The sequence below is a fragment of the Orcinus orca genome, chromosome 7 (genome assembly GCF_937001465.1).
Source record: "Orcinus orca chromosome 7, mOrcOrc1.1, whole genome shotgun sequence".
NCBI lineage: Eukaryota > Metazoa > Chordata > Mammalia > Artiodactyla > Delphinidae > Orcinus > Orcinus orca.
Genome location: NC_064565.1, coordinates 115,894,162 through 115,911,908, shown reverse-complemented (window position 1 = coordinate 115,911,908; position 17,747 = coordinate 115,894,162). Strand labels below are relative to the sequence as shown.

Here is a 17,747-nt window from a genome sequence, read left to right as displayed (position 1 = left end):
CAACAGGGGCCAATGCCAATGGTGGGTCTCGGCACCATTTCTCACAGGTGCCTGGCAGAAGTACCAATGCAGCTTCTTGTGCATAAACTGTATCAGTTGAATCAATGGAATGGATTTGGGCTGTGGACCGAAGAGAGAGAAGATGCAGTGGCCGAGGATGGGGTCTCAGTACATTCCATGGACGAAAGAGGCTGGGGAGAGGTGGAGGGAGGGTCGCTGCTCCAGGAGGGGTGGCAGGTGTCACAGAAGGAAAGGTCGACGGGTGAGGGAGGGATGAGCACTGAAAGTGGCCACTGGACTTAGGCAAGAAGGTCACTGGCGAGCCGGTGAGAGACGGAAGGGTGGAGTGGGATAAGGAGTGGGAAGCAAGAATTAAGGTAAAGCAGCCCTGATCTCGGGGGCCTTCAGAACTGCTGGAAAACGCCAGCAGTCTGACCACCTGGCCCCGGCCTGAGCCTGCTCGGGCCCCTGCCCACTGGGATCACTCCCCTGGGAAGACCAGACAGCAGACCAGAGCTCTCTGCTGCCTCTGGTCACCGGCGAGCACGCGGTCACCCGCTCCACCCATCAGAGTCCTGCCTTCTCGCCCTCAACCCCACTTAGAGCCACTCCTGTCCTTGTCACACTCTTCACGAGCCCCACGTCCTCCTGGCTGCAGAAAGCCGTGTCGCGTGCACCGGCTTCTGGTGGTGCCTCTGCTTCCGGGTGTGCACGTGCCCGGTGGGCGTCTGAGCCCCGGGCAGCTCCCTCAGGCCCCTTTCCCAGGCTCCTGCATCACCACGGCAGGCACAGCTGAGACACGGACTTTCCTCCTGCCTTCTCGAGTCACCCGGCCCCTTTCTGCCTGCAGGAGCTTCCGAGGGCTGCCCTAGCACATCCCCGCAGAACAGACGGCTTGGAATCGGCAGAAACATGTTCTCTCACAGCTCTGGAGGCCGAGAGTCCAACATCTGTACTGCTTGGCTGAAATCAAGGTGCTGGCAGGGCTGTGCTCTCTCCAGAGGCTCCAGGGAGAACCTGTTTCTTGCTTCCCCAGGTGGCCGCTGGCGTTCCTTGGCTTGTGGCTGCATCACTCCGCCTTCGACCCCCTCCGCTCCGTCCTCACGTGTCGCCTCCCCTGCGCATGCACTCAAATCCGTGCCTCCCCCTTACGAGGTAAATGCAACTGCTTTCAGGGCCCAACCAGAACACCCACAAGCCCCATCTGAAGATACTTAACCATACCTGTAAAACCCTTTCTGCCTCTTAAGGTATACCCACAGGTTCCAGGGATTAGTACGTGCACATCTTCGGGGGGACCATTCTTCCGCCAACCACACCATCTCAGGCTGTGGCTCAGACATTCCTCAGCTTTGGAACCTGTCACTTCAAGCGCCATTTTCCTAACACTGATGAGGGAAGTCCACCTAAGGCACACTTTTTCCCCACATCCACCAGCTTTTCTAATTAGTTTTAATAAAATTCTGAAATGACCACTTGTCCTTCAATTTAAGCTTTTAACTTTTTTTTAGAAGGATTTGTATTTGGACAAATGAATACATGAGATTTAGGAATGAATCTTTATAAAATGTGGCTTAGTTTGGGTCATTTGCCAGAAAGAAAGGGGTCCATAAAATGAGCCTATCTGGTCCTGTATAATTTTTGTCCGATGTATTTAATGGTATCGATTCCTTTATTTCCCAAGAGGAATCTACACACCAAAGAGACAGACTCTCTTCTTCCAGTCTACCTACCTGGAGGCCCATTTGTAACCACAGTTCACTGGTGACCAGAGATGCAGGAGGGGGGCCCCGACAGGCTAATGTCTCATGCACACAGGCAGCGTGAGATGCAGCTGCCCACCCGGACCTCCCTCCCGCCCCCCGCAAGCACCTCTCCCAGGCAGGGCTGGGAACGTCACAGCTGATGGTGCCTGATTTAATGGTCAGAACCTCAGATGCTGTGAGCAGGAGCGGGGCACTCGAGATATTTAGGGAAAGGGTCTAGAGAAGGTGAGTCTCCAGACGAGCCTTCTGTCTCCAGGGTTGCTGAATCCAGGCTGGCAGATGCCAGCATAGAAAGGAATGCTGTGAAGCCATAAAGACACAGTGGAAATTAACGCAGAAACTACTCCCGGGTCTTTTTAAAGCAGGTTATTAACAAGGATATAGAATAAAATGCCAATTTTGTTTTAAAAGTATTGAACGACTAGACTGACTAGATGGACATAACAATAAAATGTTGCTCAGGAGGCGGTGGGATCACAGGTGATTTTAATTGGCTTCGTTAACAGTTTTCTGTGTTTTTACAAACAAGTGTTATCCTAACCGGAACAACACGAACGTGTAAATACACAGAAATAGGTAACACATGAAATATACATGTGTATTTTCGAGGAAATGGATGTGAACCCGGACTCTGAAAAGCAAAACTCCAGGGAAAGGGTGCGGCCAAGGGACACACGCCCACCCCCAGTGCAAGACTCACTCAGGGAGCCTGGGCTTCGCGCACCCTGACCAGCAGCAAAACTAAGAACAATGAGCTCCGCTTCCCCACTGTTACCTGGCCAGGTGGGCGGGGTCAGCCGCACCTGAGGCTTACTCATGGGATTGGCTCTTTTCCACTCTCCCTCCTTATTTTAGCCATCATATTTATAGCAAGTAAGTTAATGACATATCACGCTGAGTGATTTCCTCTGGCTATCATCTCATTTCTTCAACGGCCTCCTAACTGTCCCTGTAGCACACAATAGTGTGACCTGCCCAACTAACTGCATTTCTCCAAGGACCATTTAGGGAGAAAGGGCAGGAGACAAAGGACGGGCACTCCCAAAGGGCCCCGAGGAGGGAGACGCCCGGGAAAGCAAGGTGTCCAGGAAAGGAGCCCCTGCTCTGCTCAGTGTCGGATCTGATTTTATGGGCATTTTCACCCACATTTATCTTGAATTACTCGATTCATCAGGGTATTCGTTGAGGATTTCCGTCATCAGGGATGTATTTACGAGATCACTGTTCTTCAAACTGTCCTCTAGCAGCGGCCTTCCTTCTTCCAGAAGAACTTCATCAGGCAACGCCAACAAGGAAAGATTCAGCCAGCTCCTCTGGCTGAGCTGGAGCCTGGCCCCCTGCAGCCCCCGCTCAGAATACGAGGGTTCCCAGGACACTGTCCACCGCCCGCCGACCCTCGAGCCAGCGTGTGCGCATCCCCAGCTCGCTCCTGAGCCAGGCTCACTTTCTGCAGGGCCTGTGGACCCACCCTGGTGCCCTGTGAGAGGTTTAATGCACAAAGTGTGTACTGAATTCAGTGGAAACACCTGCACCTGGGGCCACTGCCCCACCTCCACACGCCCTCCCTCTAATGCTCTCATTTGCAGGGGCTGGTAAAACAGTCTCTGGCTCTAAAAGGAAGTCCGTGAAAGCTGCCCTCCCAGAGGGGCTCTTATTTACCCCACTTCTACCTAACTTCTTGCTCAAAATACTCTGTCCTGTTCCCACTATTCCAAGGACTGAAAACTGCAGAACTCTCCAAATTATATTTTCTTATAAATTCTAAACACTCCATTTGTAAATAACCTATAAAAAAAGTCTATATAGAAGAGGCTGTGACTTGATATACTTCTCACTGGAAGTACCAAACGTGTAATTAGTCCCCTTTTCCAAATAAAGAAATCGAAATTTTTCTGAGCTGAGATGCTACAGTGTCTAATGGAAACTATGCAGTGGGAGAAAATAAAGGGTGAGAGCAAAATACAAATAAATGGAAAGTAACAGGGAGAAGCTATCCACCTTAGGGGGAAAAGAACTAACAGAACAAAACAAAAAAGAAAACAAAACACCACCGTCTCGAGAAACTAAAAGATGCGCCCAAGGCAAGTGCAGTCTCTATCAGAGACTCCCTCCTCTCCTGCGCGCCCCCAGCCCACTGCTGGTCCACAGAAGAGGCCACAAGTGCCAGCTCTCCGGAAGGGTCCTCAACACTTCAGGCGCCTAGAAGCCAACCACTCGGCACCTGACCACTCTCAGTAATGGTGCTCTCCTGTGCAGAAAAGGACATCCGTGTTTCCCCAAACTGATCCACTCTGTCCCTCCTGCCCGGGGATGTCAGTCTGACTGTTGTTTGTCTCATCACTAAGTACCAGGCAGCATGAAGAGCCCACAGTCTCCCCAAAACAGGGAGAGGCAACAGCTGGGCAGGGAAGCTGATGGCCAAGGCTCCACCCCAGACACCTGCTTGGCCCGGGTGCTGGTGAGAGCGCGGCCTGTGCTCCACCGCCTGCCTTCCCATCACGGGTGCAGACCCTAAAGTGGGGAGCCTGGGCTGTCACTCAGGCTGACGGAACTCTTGGTGGCTTCTGTTCAAAGAGAATGGCGGACTAAATAAATCCATTTATTATACTGTATTACAAAATAAGCCTACCGTTTGCCAAACTTTCACTGATTCTTCTCTAAAGTTACACGAGAGGGAAAATTAGGAAAAGGGGATCTGGGTCTCTTTAATCACAGACTACATCATTTCATCTCTTTTTATTTTATTCTCCTCCCCATTCCAATGAGTGAATGAAACGTTACTTCTGCGTTCGTGCCCTGCTGATCCAGTAACTTCACACACTTTATGGAGTGTATCTTACTACAGGTCTAAATGGCCTCTTAAACCAGAGTGTTAGTTTTATTACGTCTGTATTCCGCACAGTGACAGCAAAAGTTAAAAATATGTGAGAATCATCCTTACGAGCTCTTCTGATGCCCCCTAGTGGCATCTTACTAAATTACAAAATTGAGCACTTCCCTTTTGCTATACTTTCATTGAATCTCAGAGACCCTGTCACAGGTCTCCTTCTATGACGCACATATTCTACCACATAAAGAAAACAGTCTGTGTGAATGTGTTTTCATTAGACAGTTTATCCGAAATATTATACTTTATAACTACAGCACTGCATCTAAGCCAACATCCCTCACTGGTGAAATGGCCTTACACACTGTATCAAAAATAATGATCGCTTAAAGGGCATTTTCGTTCACTACCAGGTTTAAAATGTAACCAGCGGCTTTTGAGTATAACATTTTCAGGACAAAGGTAGGACTGTGCAGGCAAGAGACGCAGATCAAATTTCTAGCTTCTGCTTTGCTACTAAGCTTCCTCCCTGGCGGAAGCGGCCCCAGGGGCCCCGCCTGCTCGTCGGTAAAGCGAGCGGTTGAGCGGGACAGCGTCTCAGGTCCTTCCGGACGTGAAATTCTACAAGCCCGCAGGTCAGGCAAGAAATGAATTTAAATGCAGGAGACGCCGGGGTATTTCATTTAATATTGAAATCCTGGTGCGTGGATGGGAGTGCTCCCTAACATCTAGGCGACTGCACTGGCGCTCAGTATTTTTTCGTTTGGTTTACACACCAAGTTAATTATGAGGGAGTTTCCCGAAATGCCAAAGTCCACAGACAAAACATTCCTCCTTGAACTGTGGCTGCACGTGGAGCACAGCTGGCCAGGGTCGGGTCGCAGCGCCCCCTGCAGACAGAGACACGCACAAGCGAAAGAGCCGCACAGCCCTCTAAGGGGGTGGCACCTGGGGCCGGATGACAGGCTGGCTGGCCAGACCACTCCCGACGAACATGCCTCAGGTTCTCTTTTCTTTTAGGGCTGACTGCTGTTTGTTAATCACATAGTTAAGTACAGGCTTGCAGGTCCCATGTGCACCCACTGAAGGGCATGTGACTGAACACGGCAGCACTTGGGAGACCTGCAGAGACAGAAAATCAGGCAGCACCACCTGTGCTCCCGGCGGCTGACACAGGTGCCCAGGACACGGTGTGAAAAGAGCACATGCTTACGTCTGCTTTCTTCCGTGTTCACAGCAGTGACTCCTGTGGGTTCGCAAATTTTGACATTTCAGACACTTGATGATGAAATAAGAGTTTTATGTTCCCCCAAAGGGAGGATGTGCTTTGAGCATCTGGGAAACATGGGTCGAGATGAAGTTCCAAGCCCAACCCCAGGAGGAGGACCCAGAATGGCAGCCCAGGGACCTGCCCCGCGGCTGCCCTGCTCTGCAGCCCCGTCCCTGCAAGGAAATGAGGGGCAGGACCAAATCCAAGGACCTGGGTGTTCCCTCTGCTTCCCTCAGAGGTCACTTCACACCGGGGGTCTGTCTCCCACGGTGACAAAGGCAGCGCTGGTGAGAAAGTCTGAGGGAACACTGCACCTCTGACACCCAGCTGCCGAAGTCACAGCTCTGCACGGCTCTGGGGACCAGGCTCTGGGCCCGGCTGCCCTCTGGGGAGCTGGGTGCTCAGGGAACCCACCTGGTACACCCGAGAGGGCGTGTCTGTGAGAGCAGCAAGGACCCCCTGCTCCCCACGTATCGTCCCAGCCAAGAGACTGGCTGCTACCTCCTAACAAATAAGCTTTTTTTAAAATTAAGGGACAGACCTACTGAAAGTAATATTTGGAAAAAACTAGAAGTTATGATTATTTTGTCTATAAACAATAAGCACTTTTAAAATGAAAATATCCACAGTGGCCAGAGTGCAGAAAAAGGACACCTGACGGAGGAAACCTGAGTCGATACAGACTCCCCAGAAGGTTAAGGCTATCAAACCACAAGGACCAAAAGCTTTAAAGCTATGCAAGTCGCTGACCAGCAGTCTCAAGTCTGGAGGTGTGTCCTAAAGAAATGATAATGGGGGGCTTCCCTGGTGGCGCAGTGGTTGAGAGTCCGCCTGCCGCTGCAGGGGACGCGGGTTCGTGCCCCGGTGCGGGAGGATCCCACATGCCGCGGAGCGGCTGGGCCCGTGAGCCATGGCCGCTGAGCATGCGCGTCCGGAGCCTCTGCTCCGCAACGGGAGAGGCCACAACAGTGAGAGGCCCGCGTACCGCAAACAAGAGGAAAAGAAATGATAACGGGTGGAGATGCAGCTTTAGGCAAAGAGCCAACCGCTGAAGCATTAATTCTACAACAACAAATAAATGGAGGGGGCGGGTCGCAGAGCGTCTAACAGAGGACTGGGCCAAAACGTTGTCACAGCCGCTCAGCGGAGGCAGCGCAAAAATCAGAAACTGTCCTGTAGAAAAAGTGTTTCTGAGAAAACGGCTGGGAAGCGTCAGGAGCCCGAGAGCCCATTCTGCAAACGCATGGGCGCCCGTGTACAGCCCCTCCCAGGCCTTAACGATAACAGCCAGTGGGCGGGGCTCTTCCGGGTGGCATTTATTTCCATATTTCATAACCTCTAAAAACCATCTCTCTCTTTGCTTCGGCAAGTCCCACAAAACCCAACTTGCTCATCGAAGTTTTTACATCCGTGTCTCTTGTAGACAAATCCACAGTCCACTTTTCACAGTTTACTCTTCCCCAGATCAGGGATGGTCGCTGACAGAGGTGCTAACGCATCATCCCCCTCCTCACAAAATGTCCAATGGCTCTGCACTAAATGCACAAACCAGCCCCAGACTCCAGAGCCTGGTCTTTGGGGGACCCACCATCTGCTCCAAGCCTGGCTCCCCCACTCACTCTTGGAGCCAGTGTCCGGCCAGGTTCACCTGGCGAGCGGCATGTAAAAAACACCCAAGTCCACGGAGAGAAGCTATGCTTTCTCGTATCAGAGCATCTCACAACTAACTAAAAGTCAACCTCCTTTGAGGATTACTTTTGTCTTTCACGAACGGAACCAATTTGGTGCTGCTAACCTAGTGGGTAGTGGGTAGTTCCTCAATGAGTATAGGTTACTCAAAATCTGGCTATGTCAGAAAACAGACTTGTGGTTGCCAAGGGGGAGGGCAGTGGGGGGAGGGATGGAGTGGGAGGTTGGGATTAGCAGATGTGAGCTATTATATACAGAATCGATAAACAACAAGGTCCTTCTGTATAGCACAGGGAACTATATTCAATATCCTATGATAAACCATAATGGAAAAGAACATAAAGAAAAGTGTGTGTGTGTATACATATAACCGAACATATATATATATATAACTGAATACATATATAACTGAATCACTTTGCAGAAATTAAACAACATTGTAAATCAGCTACACTTCAATAAAAAAAAATCTGGCTATGTCCTATAAGGGACAAAAATGTTATAAAATAAATAGAAGACTCCAAAATAACTTGGAAACATCAGCTACAGATCGTAACAATTTCTCACTATCTTCATATTCTTTTGATCAGAGACTCTGTGGAGGGTTAAATAGGTCAAAAAATACATCACCGTTTAATCATCTTAAAAACATTAGAAAGAGCAGAATGCCGTGGCATTAAGAACTGATTAGGAACAAAAATAAAAGCCATTTGTATGCATTAATGATACATCAAGCTAATTCAAGCTGGCTGAAGTCATTAAGAGGAATCCTGGGGCAAAACACAGCTCTGATGCCACAGTGCGGCAAAGTATTAAAAGAACCATTTTCTATGGCACTGATACAATTAATTCTCTGAGCAAAAGATAGGCTCTTAACGTGAAAATCAAAACACAGCACATTTACTAATAGTGTGTTTAATGGCCTCGTGTTGGTAGTGTGAGAGTTAACTCAGGCATTTCTGTGCACTTACACGAACACTGGGACCCACTCAATGCTCCCAGGGGAAGCACAGCATGACAAGTCCAGACTCAGGGTAAGAAAATGCCAGGGAAGATCCAAGCCTCTATCAACACAACATCCCACGACACCATGAGACAGAAGGTGGCTCACTGTCTCTCGCTGTTTATAATATCATCAGTCTTGATAAAGATTTTCAGATGACTTCTATGTTATTTTTTAAAAGAATTAAAATGCCTCTCCTTGTAATGGTTCCTTCTACTCACATCAGAAACCAGTTTAAGAATTATCATTTCACACCTGATTCCGTATTGTTATGTTAAGGCCAGTACCTGCAGTCTGTGGAGTATGAACCACACTGATAATTTAGAAATTCCCCCCTACCTAAAAATTGTCATTTTGGGTAAGTGATTTTAAGCAAATCAGTCAATATTCCAAGGAGATAATTCCTCTTTGAAAGGAATTATCGGTGGACCTCTGGGTCCACTGAACATGATGGGAGATAAATTCTTAAAAAGGGCAACTTCTAAGCAAAGAGACTCCAAATGAGGAACGAGCTGATTTCATACTGGTGACAATAATCATGTTTTAAAACACTTGAGTTATTCAAGGTTCATCACCTCTCAGCCCCGGATTGCTCAGTGCAGCCCAGTCACTGGTCTCACCTTGATACATTCCCTACCTGTTCACCGTGTTTGGAAGACCTGGTTGCAGATCACGTGCCAGACGCACCGGGCTCCCCACCCCTAAGAACTTTTGAGCTCAAAGATTTTTTTCTAAGAACAGTAAAGTAACTCAAAAGTTATTCTGTTTTTCTTTTGTTTTTGTTACCTCTGAGAATACAGTTTACTACACCAAGTGTTGCTATGTTACTTCTGGCATTCATTCATTACTCCGATGTGTGATTTAACTCTGTTACAGAGAAAGCTTCCCTGGTTAAGAAATTCACTGCATTTGAAAATGCATATATAAGCGGTACTGACAATGTCATGTTTCATAAAAATAGTTACTATAAATCATTTACACACTTCCTCACCCAAACATACACGAGGGTTACAGCACAAGGAGAACCACCTCCCCAAGCCTACACATCCCTAATCACTCCACGCCCCCTCCACTCACAGGCTCATCAAAAGTCTACTTAGCGCTCGGGATATTTTCAGTTTGGTGAGAGATGATCTGCGATGGGCCAGGTATGGCTTTTTTGGAAACAACTTGCAGATTCTAATTTCCAGGGAATGAGACCATGTTAAAAGCTACCAGGCAGTGACAGCCAAAGACACCTGTGGTTAATGATGACATCAGGGCAGCTGCAAAACCAGGGTGAAGCCCGCCTTGTAAGACTTAACCAGTTAACTTGAGAGGAACCTGATGACTGTTTTCCTTTTCTTTTGTCCCCCACCTTAGCATCACCACGTGAGTGCTACGTAAGACTTAGGTAGGTAACTTTTTTCACGTCATCCCTGTTCTTGGGAAGTTCTAAACTAGTAAAAACCTTTAAAAAGTGTAATTTAAGCAGCTGAACCTTTTTTGCCCCGTCCTAATACACACTAACCAACCATCTGTCCCAGGAAGTCCTGCGCATACAACTTTCCACTGCAAAGAGGGCAGTGAGAGTGGGCGGGGTGGGTGTGGGCACAGTGACAGTGATGGGCACAGAGGTGCAGTGAAAACAGGAAACGGACACGCGGGCCCGACACCAGCCGAACGATGTGACTTCAGGAAGCCAACCCCTCAGAAAACGTGGCTCCCCACTACAAGTCAGGCCTCGTAAGATCTACTACCTTACACCGTAAGCCCTTAGCTTAAACTGCGACATAAACATTAGTCATCATCATAAATGATAAAAAATACATATTAACAGATACTCAATGACACTTAATGACTTAGTTCACCTTTTCAGTATATATTAAATGCCAAATGGACACACATGGCTTGCTTTTGAACATGAAAAATCTTATCTTTGAAAGTACTCTTTTGGAAAAGAAAACATATATATAAATAACAATAAATTGGCTCCAATCTGATCTCTAACATAATAAAAATAGGAGAAAAACAACAGCAACACTACAGATAACAACATAGGCCACCCCGCCGGTGAAAAGTAAGCTGGTTCCAGGAAAGAATGGAATAGGCGTGACACATCCCTCAGCAGGAGGAACAGAAGACTGTGATGTAAGCAAGACAAGACGGTGCCAGATGGGGCCTCCCTGGCGGCGCAGTGGTTGAGAGTCCGCCTGCCGATGCAGGGGACGCGGGTTCGTGCCCCGGTCCAGGAAGATCCCATATGCCGCGGAGCGGCTGGGCCCGTGAGCCATGGCCGCTGAGCCTGCGCGTCCGGAGCCTGTGCTCCGCAACGGGAGAAGCCACAGCAGTGAGAGGCCCGCGTACCGCAAAAAAAAAAAAAAAAAAAACCAAAACGGTGCCAGATGATGCCACACTGGGGAGAAAAGCCCAGAAGACTGCTTACACTTAATGATGCCCTAACACATGCAATTAGGTTCCACCAACTGGGCTCATTAACACAGCTACCCCTGTACTGGACACTCCTGTAATTAGGGCCAAGCAGCTGCAGACGTTTCTGAAAGGGGATTCTCTGTACATCAGGGTTTCAGTCTTTGGAAGCAAAGGCTGGAAAGCACACTGAGGCCGCGTGCGGCACCACAGGACCCGGGCAGGTGTGCGATCTCTCGGGGCTCGGGCCTCGGCATGAGGGAGCCGACCCCCAGCAGGCGTGAAACCCAAGTAGAACAGCTTCTGCGAAAGCATTTTCCAGAATGTTGACTGCAGCACACATCTGAAGAGCTGGGGTGGGATGAACTGGGAGATTGGGATTGACATACATACACCACCGTGTATAGAACAGATAGCTGAGGGGAACCTGCTGTATAGCGCAGGGAGCTCAGCTAGGTGCTCTGTGGTGACCCGGATGGGTGGGACCGGGAGGCGGGGTGGGAGGGAGGTCCAAGAGGGAGGGGATATAGGGATGTATGTATACACAGAGCTGATTCACTTCGTTGTACAGCAGAAACTAACGTAACACTGTAAAGCAACTATACCCCAATAAAAATAAAAGAAAGAAAGAAAGAAAGAAAGAAAGAAAGAAAGAGCTGGGTGATGGTGTCGCAAGACTGCCATGAGTCTTCCTAGGAGGGGGGCTGCTATAGATAAACGTCCACCCCCAGGACAGCTGGAGGGAACCCTCAGTAAAGCAGAAGGTCTAGCAAGAGGTAGACAGCGACCTTCAAATGCTACTGCCCAGCTTTGCCAACCACACGTACCTAAAACTAAATCGTTTCTGTTAATATAAATAAAGCAGACCCGTCCTAGAACAGAAGGTCTCCCACGTGAGATGACGGAACCACCCTTGACAAACAACCCAGCGACAAAATCCAGCAGCCCTGGGCAGAATGAAGCAGGATGGCAATCTGCAATGCATCTACATCTTGGTCTATACGGATCTTGAGCTGGTCCACCAATTACTGTCAGAGCAGAATCCTGCAGGTAGGTTTCCTACTGTTCAATGAATAGAAGCTTAAGAAGTTAAACCTTCAGTGGGGAGTATGCCTTAGTGTGTACAATAGGATGCTCTGAATCAGGATTTAACAAATGACTACAACTTTAGAATGTATGTGCAAGAACATTAAATTCTGCGTACAACTGATGCTGGGAGGGATAACACAACATCCTATACATAAAACAATACTGTTTACAATTCATGTAAATCTGCATCAACTCATTCTGGGGGCGGGGGAGGGAAGGAGGGAGGGGAAGGGCATAAAGCAGCTTAGATAAGGGAAAGACAAGATGGTGTTCTGTACCACCAGCTGGTTCTACGTCGCATTCCGTATAAAGGGAAGCCACTCTTCTTTAGGTATCAGAGATCTTTAAAATATGCAAGCCAGATGCCATAATTTAAAGATTATAAAATATACCGCCAAAACCTTAGAGGTCCATCAGCTCTCTTCCACGAAACGCCAAAACAAACAAACGGATCCTCCCTCATCCCTAGGCTAAGATAACTGTTCTGTGACACAAATCACTATGCTCATCACACGTCCATGACACACCACTGCCACTCTCGGCAAGACAAGCTACAAACACGGACACCCGATAGAAGGTGAGATATTTAAAAGTGTTCAAAGAGTGACTAAAATCCACAATTTCCAAAACCCAACCCCAGGAAACTAAAATCATGGCGGCTCTATCGTGAAGACTTTCTTGCCCCCAAGACGGCGCATGTAACCCTCCAAGGGGCACTTTCACCACCCACACCAATGACTTTTCACTACCTTTAAGCTCTGCTTGGTCTTCTGAGGGAAGAATTTACTTTTGTCGTTAAGCGGTGTTTATTTTAGCTCATCACTGAACGTCTCGCCTGAAAACTCCCACCAGCAACACCACCTTCCTTTACCTGCCCAGAGGCTGAACTAGAACGCCATGAAAGCCGTGCTCACTGCAAGGGCTCTGGCCACTCAGACCTCGTTCCTTTATAGAAAGGAAGAAAAAAAAAATTACAGCACCAGAGAAACGATACCTGCCGAGAATGAACTTTATTTGCTGCAATCCTGTTTCCGCATGTATCCAGGCCCTAATCTGGACAAATGACCAGGGACTTTCAAAAAATTGAATGCCAAACACAGAAATCACTGTAATATTAAAAATACAACAGCCTGCAGTTCCTCTCCCAGACATGCCAGGGGCAAACAAAACAGCACAGAACGGGACTGAGAGACATGGGGTGGGCCCCGGGCAGCCCACAGGGGCCCAGAACGCCCCGAAGGCCCTTCTGGGAACCCAGACAAACAGATGGGCAACCAGGCCCCAAGCCAGATTCAGCTGCCCAGACTAAGTAAAAAGCAATGAGTGTATTAATTCTCAAAAGGCGAATCTGACTTACAGGAACCCCCTGTGCAGGCCAGATCATTCTTCTCCACAAGCTACACAAACTAAGAAGCAGAGGGTGACCCCAGGCTGTCAAGCAGGGGCGACGGAAAGCACCCCAGTCCGGCACTACCTCTTCTCCGCCCCCAGGCAAGATGTCGCCTGCATTTCTGGGTGACTGTTCTAAGTTTATCTTCCCTGCTGGACTTTTACTTCACCAAGACGGGGGCCCTGACTGTGCTTCCAGGCATGAGGAAGGCTGGGGCTCAACTAAGGGAATGAATGAACGAACGCAACAACCAACTTTCTTCGCTTCCTCCTGATACCGAGAAGCGAACAGAGAACCTCCCTCCTGAATCACCTTCCAGGAGATACGTGACTACACCAGCAAAACCATCCTGTTTCTCCACTATTTTCACATTCTGTCTTCTGTGTTAGGACACTTAGAGAAGCAAAGACTAAGGCCCCTGGTCTCTTACAAAGCAGAGCTGGGCAGTTGATCGGGAGCTCGGCCTGCAAGAGCAGGTGGAGGTCGGAGCTGGGGTAACACACCGGGTCTGGATGCTTCTCTGATCGATAAGCTAATGGTTACACAAAAGTCACATGCTTTTTAAAAAATTTTTCTACCATGCAAAGATATAAAAAGTACACAAATAAAAGTAAGCCCTAGGGCATAGAGAAAGCCCTGAAGTCAAAAAAAGAAATCCAGATATCCGGGTATGTGGGCAGGACCCAGATGCTCTGTTTTAATGACAAAATGCTTAAGGCTCTAGGCTCCCGGCTCCCAAGACTGGGGTCCAATCCACGCGAGTACCTGTGGTCAAGGTACCTGACCTTTCTGAGCCCTGAGTTCTTTAGCCATAAACCTTCCAAGCTGGTTTTTTTTTTTCTTTTCTTCCCTTGAAGATTAAAATGGATGGTTATCGCTAATGATTTCCAAGTACTGAGTATATTCCCCATTCGGTTAGCCACTACTTTCACCACTAACAATTCAAGAGTTTACGATTAACAAATAAAAAGGTTTACCATCTAATTACCACAGAAAACATGCAGAGTAACCGCAATCTTATTTTAGAAACTTAACCTTCACGTAAATAGAAATATTTTAAGAATAAAATCACAACAGTCACAGAAGGTGCAGTATCATGCAGACTTTGTACAATCCAAATACTCAACGGGAAGGTATCGTTTCTAAAGTAATAACAAAATGTTCTGGAAATCTCGCAAGCCTGTGAAAACTCACACTTCGAGTGTAATATGGTTCACCAGTGGAATCACTGAGGAGCCATCACAGCAAGGAAACACTGGTATTTTAACCAACGACTTTTGGAAAGGTCCCTCCTCATGCTCCCCTTGCCAGCTTCCAGCTTGAGGATGACAGGGAAGCGGCCCCTGCACACTGGCCCCTGCCCACTGCCTCGGATCCCCTGGGTGCTGGGCAGGGAAGCTCCATACCTTGTCATCCCCGAGCACTAGTTAGTTTACTATGTGTAAGAGGAGTTCATTTATTTATGGGAAGCTCACATTTGCAAACCTCCATCAACGTACAAGGAAAGCAATCACTGTGGAGAAGAAACTCATCCACGCGACTACATGCCGATCCTCTACGTCAGGGATGGGCAGACTTTCTGTAAAAGGCCACAGAGTATCTCAGGCTTTCTTGGCCAAAAGGTCCCGCTGGAACCACTCAACTCTGCGGCAACACCCAAGAGCAGCCCAGCCCACCCCTCCCGCAGCCTGTAAACAGAAAAGTCTGTTTATAGAAACAGGCTGTTGGCCAGGTTTGGCCCCTGGGCCCTAGTTTGCAGACCTTTCATCTGTTAATACTCCACTTTAAACATCACAAGGGTTTCCACTATTGGGGCAAACGGCGACCTCGCCCACTGGAGCCCACCGCTCGGGAGAGCCCCACAGGCTTCCTTGAGTCATCCTTCACGGTGTCACTAACGTTCAAGGGCTGCAGATACTGGCCCTGAACGGCTTTTAAGTGGGGTCTGCTCCCGAGCACGGGTGGGCAGGGCCCGAGGAGGCCCACGTAAATGTGCAGTAAAGGACAAAGGGGACGCAGAGCCCCGGGGACTGGGGGCTGTTCTTGGTAGACTCCTGAGCTGGGAGGGGAATGTGACGTATAGGGACTAAATAGGATAAATGTACTGAAAGATAGAAAAGGCTGATAATTATCCGGGAGGCGGATAAGAGGAAAGAGATGGCAAGCTTAGAAAAGGAACTGGCTGCTAAGGAAAGTGGAAGAAAATGCAAAGTTAAAAAATGGACACAATCTTTGAAATTTAATAAAATGGCGAGAGTGTGCAATTCCTATAATTTTCTCTGAAAGCTCATTTGGACATTTAAAAAAAAAGCATAACCTGCCCGGTTTGGGGAAGTGCTGGGAGCACCCCATCATTACTACTCTTCCTGGCATTAACAGTCTCCCCAGGGCAAGGCCTCCACGACCCCAGGAGCAAGGGCGGCCTCCAAGGAGACCGAGCCTGGCTGCCCTGCTCAGCCCCCAACGAGCCCCGGCACAGAGCTGGGGATGCAGAGGTAGGTCTAAACCAGATTAACCCAGAAGAGGAGGGGGCCTAGGAGCCCCATGAGGCCCATCAGAAACAGAACCCTCTGCCGGGAGCATCCTTCTCCCGGGTCTTTGATGCTAACCTATCCCAGACCCTCCCCGACCCCACTAGGCCAGAGACCACCTTCCGCGCTACAGACCCCACCCCCCCGCTTCCCTCTCATCCCCACCTGCTCTCTCCCCCGCCCTCCAGGCCTGACGTCTGCCATCACAGTTGTGTACGGGGGGGACCTCTGCTCCGGCAGGAGAATTTCCCACCTGAGGGGCGGCTGTCCTGGAGGTGAGGGATCAAGAAGGAGGCAAAGACACAGTTCCCAAATGCTGGCGCTCACTCCCAGCCGGCGGCCCTAAGGCGTACTTACTTCTGGCCAAACTTGACTCTCTCTCTTTTCTGCTTACTCTCCTCCAAACCCAGCATGAACTATTTAAACCTTTTTTTTTTAAATGGGGCTGAATAAAGAGTGAGCATCTGCAGTGAAGCAGAAATGATGCGTGTGTATGTCTGACACGTCCTGTGCGCAAATAACCATTTGAGAAATGCTTCATCCTGTGCAGAAAGAGGTCACCAATGGTACACACAGGACTGTTTCATCCTGTGCAGAAAGAGGTCACCAGTGGTACACACGGGACTGTTTCAGGGTGGACGCTCAGCGCACCCCCTGAACACGACCCGGGGCTGAGGGTCCCCCTCCCTGTAGGGAGCGCTCGGGGTCGCGTCATCCGCGTGGACCAGTGACCGGTGTGAGGTGAATGGATGCTGCAGGCACAGCACGAGTATTTACCGTCCTGGAAGACCCTCTCCACGTTCAGCCCGTACGTGGCGCACGTCTCGTAGTACGTGCACCTCTTGAGGTCGCTGGAGAGCTTCCGCGCCCTGGCGTCGTCGATGACCCGCGGGTTGGTGGAGCTGATGGCATCTGCAACAGACCGACAAGAAGCGGCGACATGGTGACCACGAGCGGCCTGGGGACGTCCCACCACTCACGGCCCCCAGGAGCTCAAAACCTGCCCCACGCTCAGCACTGCTGGGATTCTTCTCAGGACCTGGAGTTTTCAAAACACCGTTTATCCCCGAAATAATCATCCCAGACACCACAACGATCAGGTGTTTCAGAGGATCCTGCTTCTGAATATGAAATAAAAGAATGTCCCTGAAGACCAGAAGGAAAGGGTACGAGTTCAACGTGGCTCCAGAGGAAAATGCTTTAACAAGGAAAACCACACGGTCACTACGTGTGGCGACCTCGGCACACGGCACCCGGGAAACGCACGCCCTCCATCTGCCCGCTGGACACGCGCTCATGGAGCCCTATTGGGTGCCTGGCCCAGTTCTAGGCACGGGGATGCCCCCCAGGGAACAAAACTCTGTGCTCTCACAGAGGGGACATTAGGTCAGCTGGGGAGGGAGGCAGAAAATAAGTAAGACACAAACGAGGAAGGACGATGGGTGTAGGATGGGACGTAGGGTAGGAGCTGGGTCACAGGGCAGGGGTCAGAGAAGCCACACCTGCAGCAGGTGGCGGGTGGGGGAGGGTGCCTGGGGCAGGGGGCGGCAGAGCGCCGAGCATTTAAGGGGGACCCAAGGGCGAGGCAGGAGTGGGAGGGGGCCTGGGGCACTGGAGGGGGTGTCGCAGACTAGTGTGCGAACCACGTTGGCTCTTAACAGGTGGCTCGGGTGGGGGACTTCCCTGGCAGTCCAGTGGTTAAGACCTCGCCTTCCAAGGCACGGGGTGCGGGTCTGATCCCCCGTCGGGGAGCTGAGATCCCACATGCCTCGC

At 49.7% G+C, this 17,747-nt stretch overlaps 1 protein-coding gene across 14 annotated transcripts in view; it reads right to left on the bottom strand.

Annotated features, from left to right (window-relative positions):
- AGAP1 (ArfGAP with GTPase domain, ankyrin repeat and PH domain 1) overlaps window positions 1-17,747 on the bottom strand; it is a 550,828-nt gene that overhangs the window by 311,528 nt on the left and 221,553 nt on the right. For all 14 annotated transcript variants that reach the window (XM_033424652.2, XM_033424661.2, XM_012533195.3 and 11 more), the window contains one exon: window positions 16,752-16,886. In XM_033424652.2, the coding sequence (XP_033280543.1) occupies window positions 16,752-16,886 (135 nt within the window). The remainder of the gene's footprint in view (window positions 1-16,751; window positions 16,887-17,747) is intronic.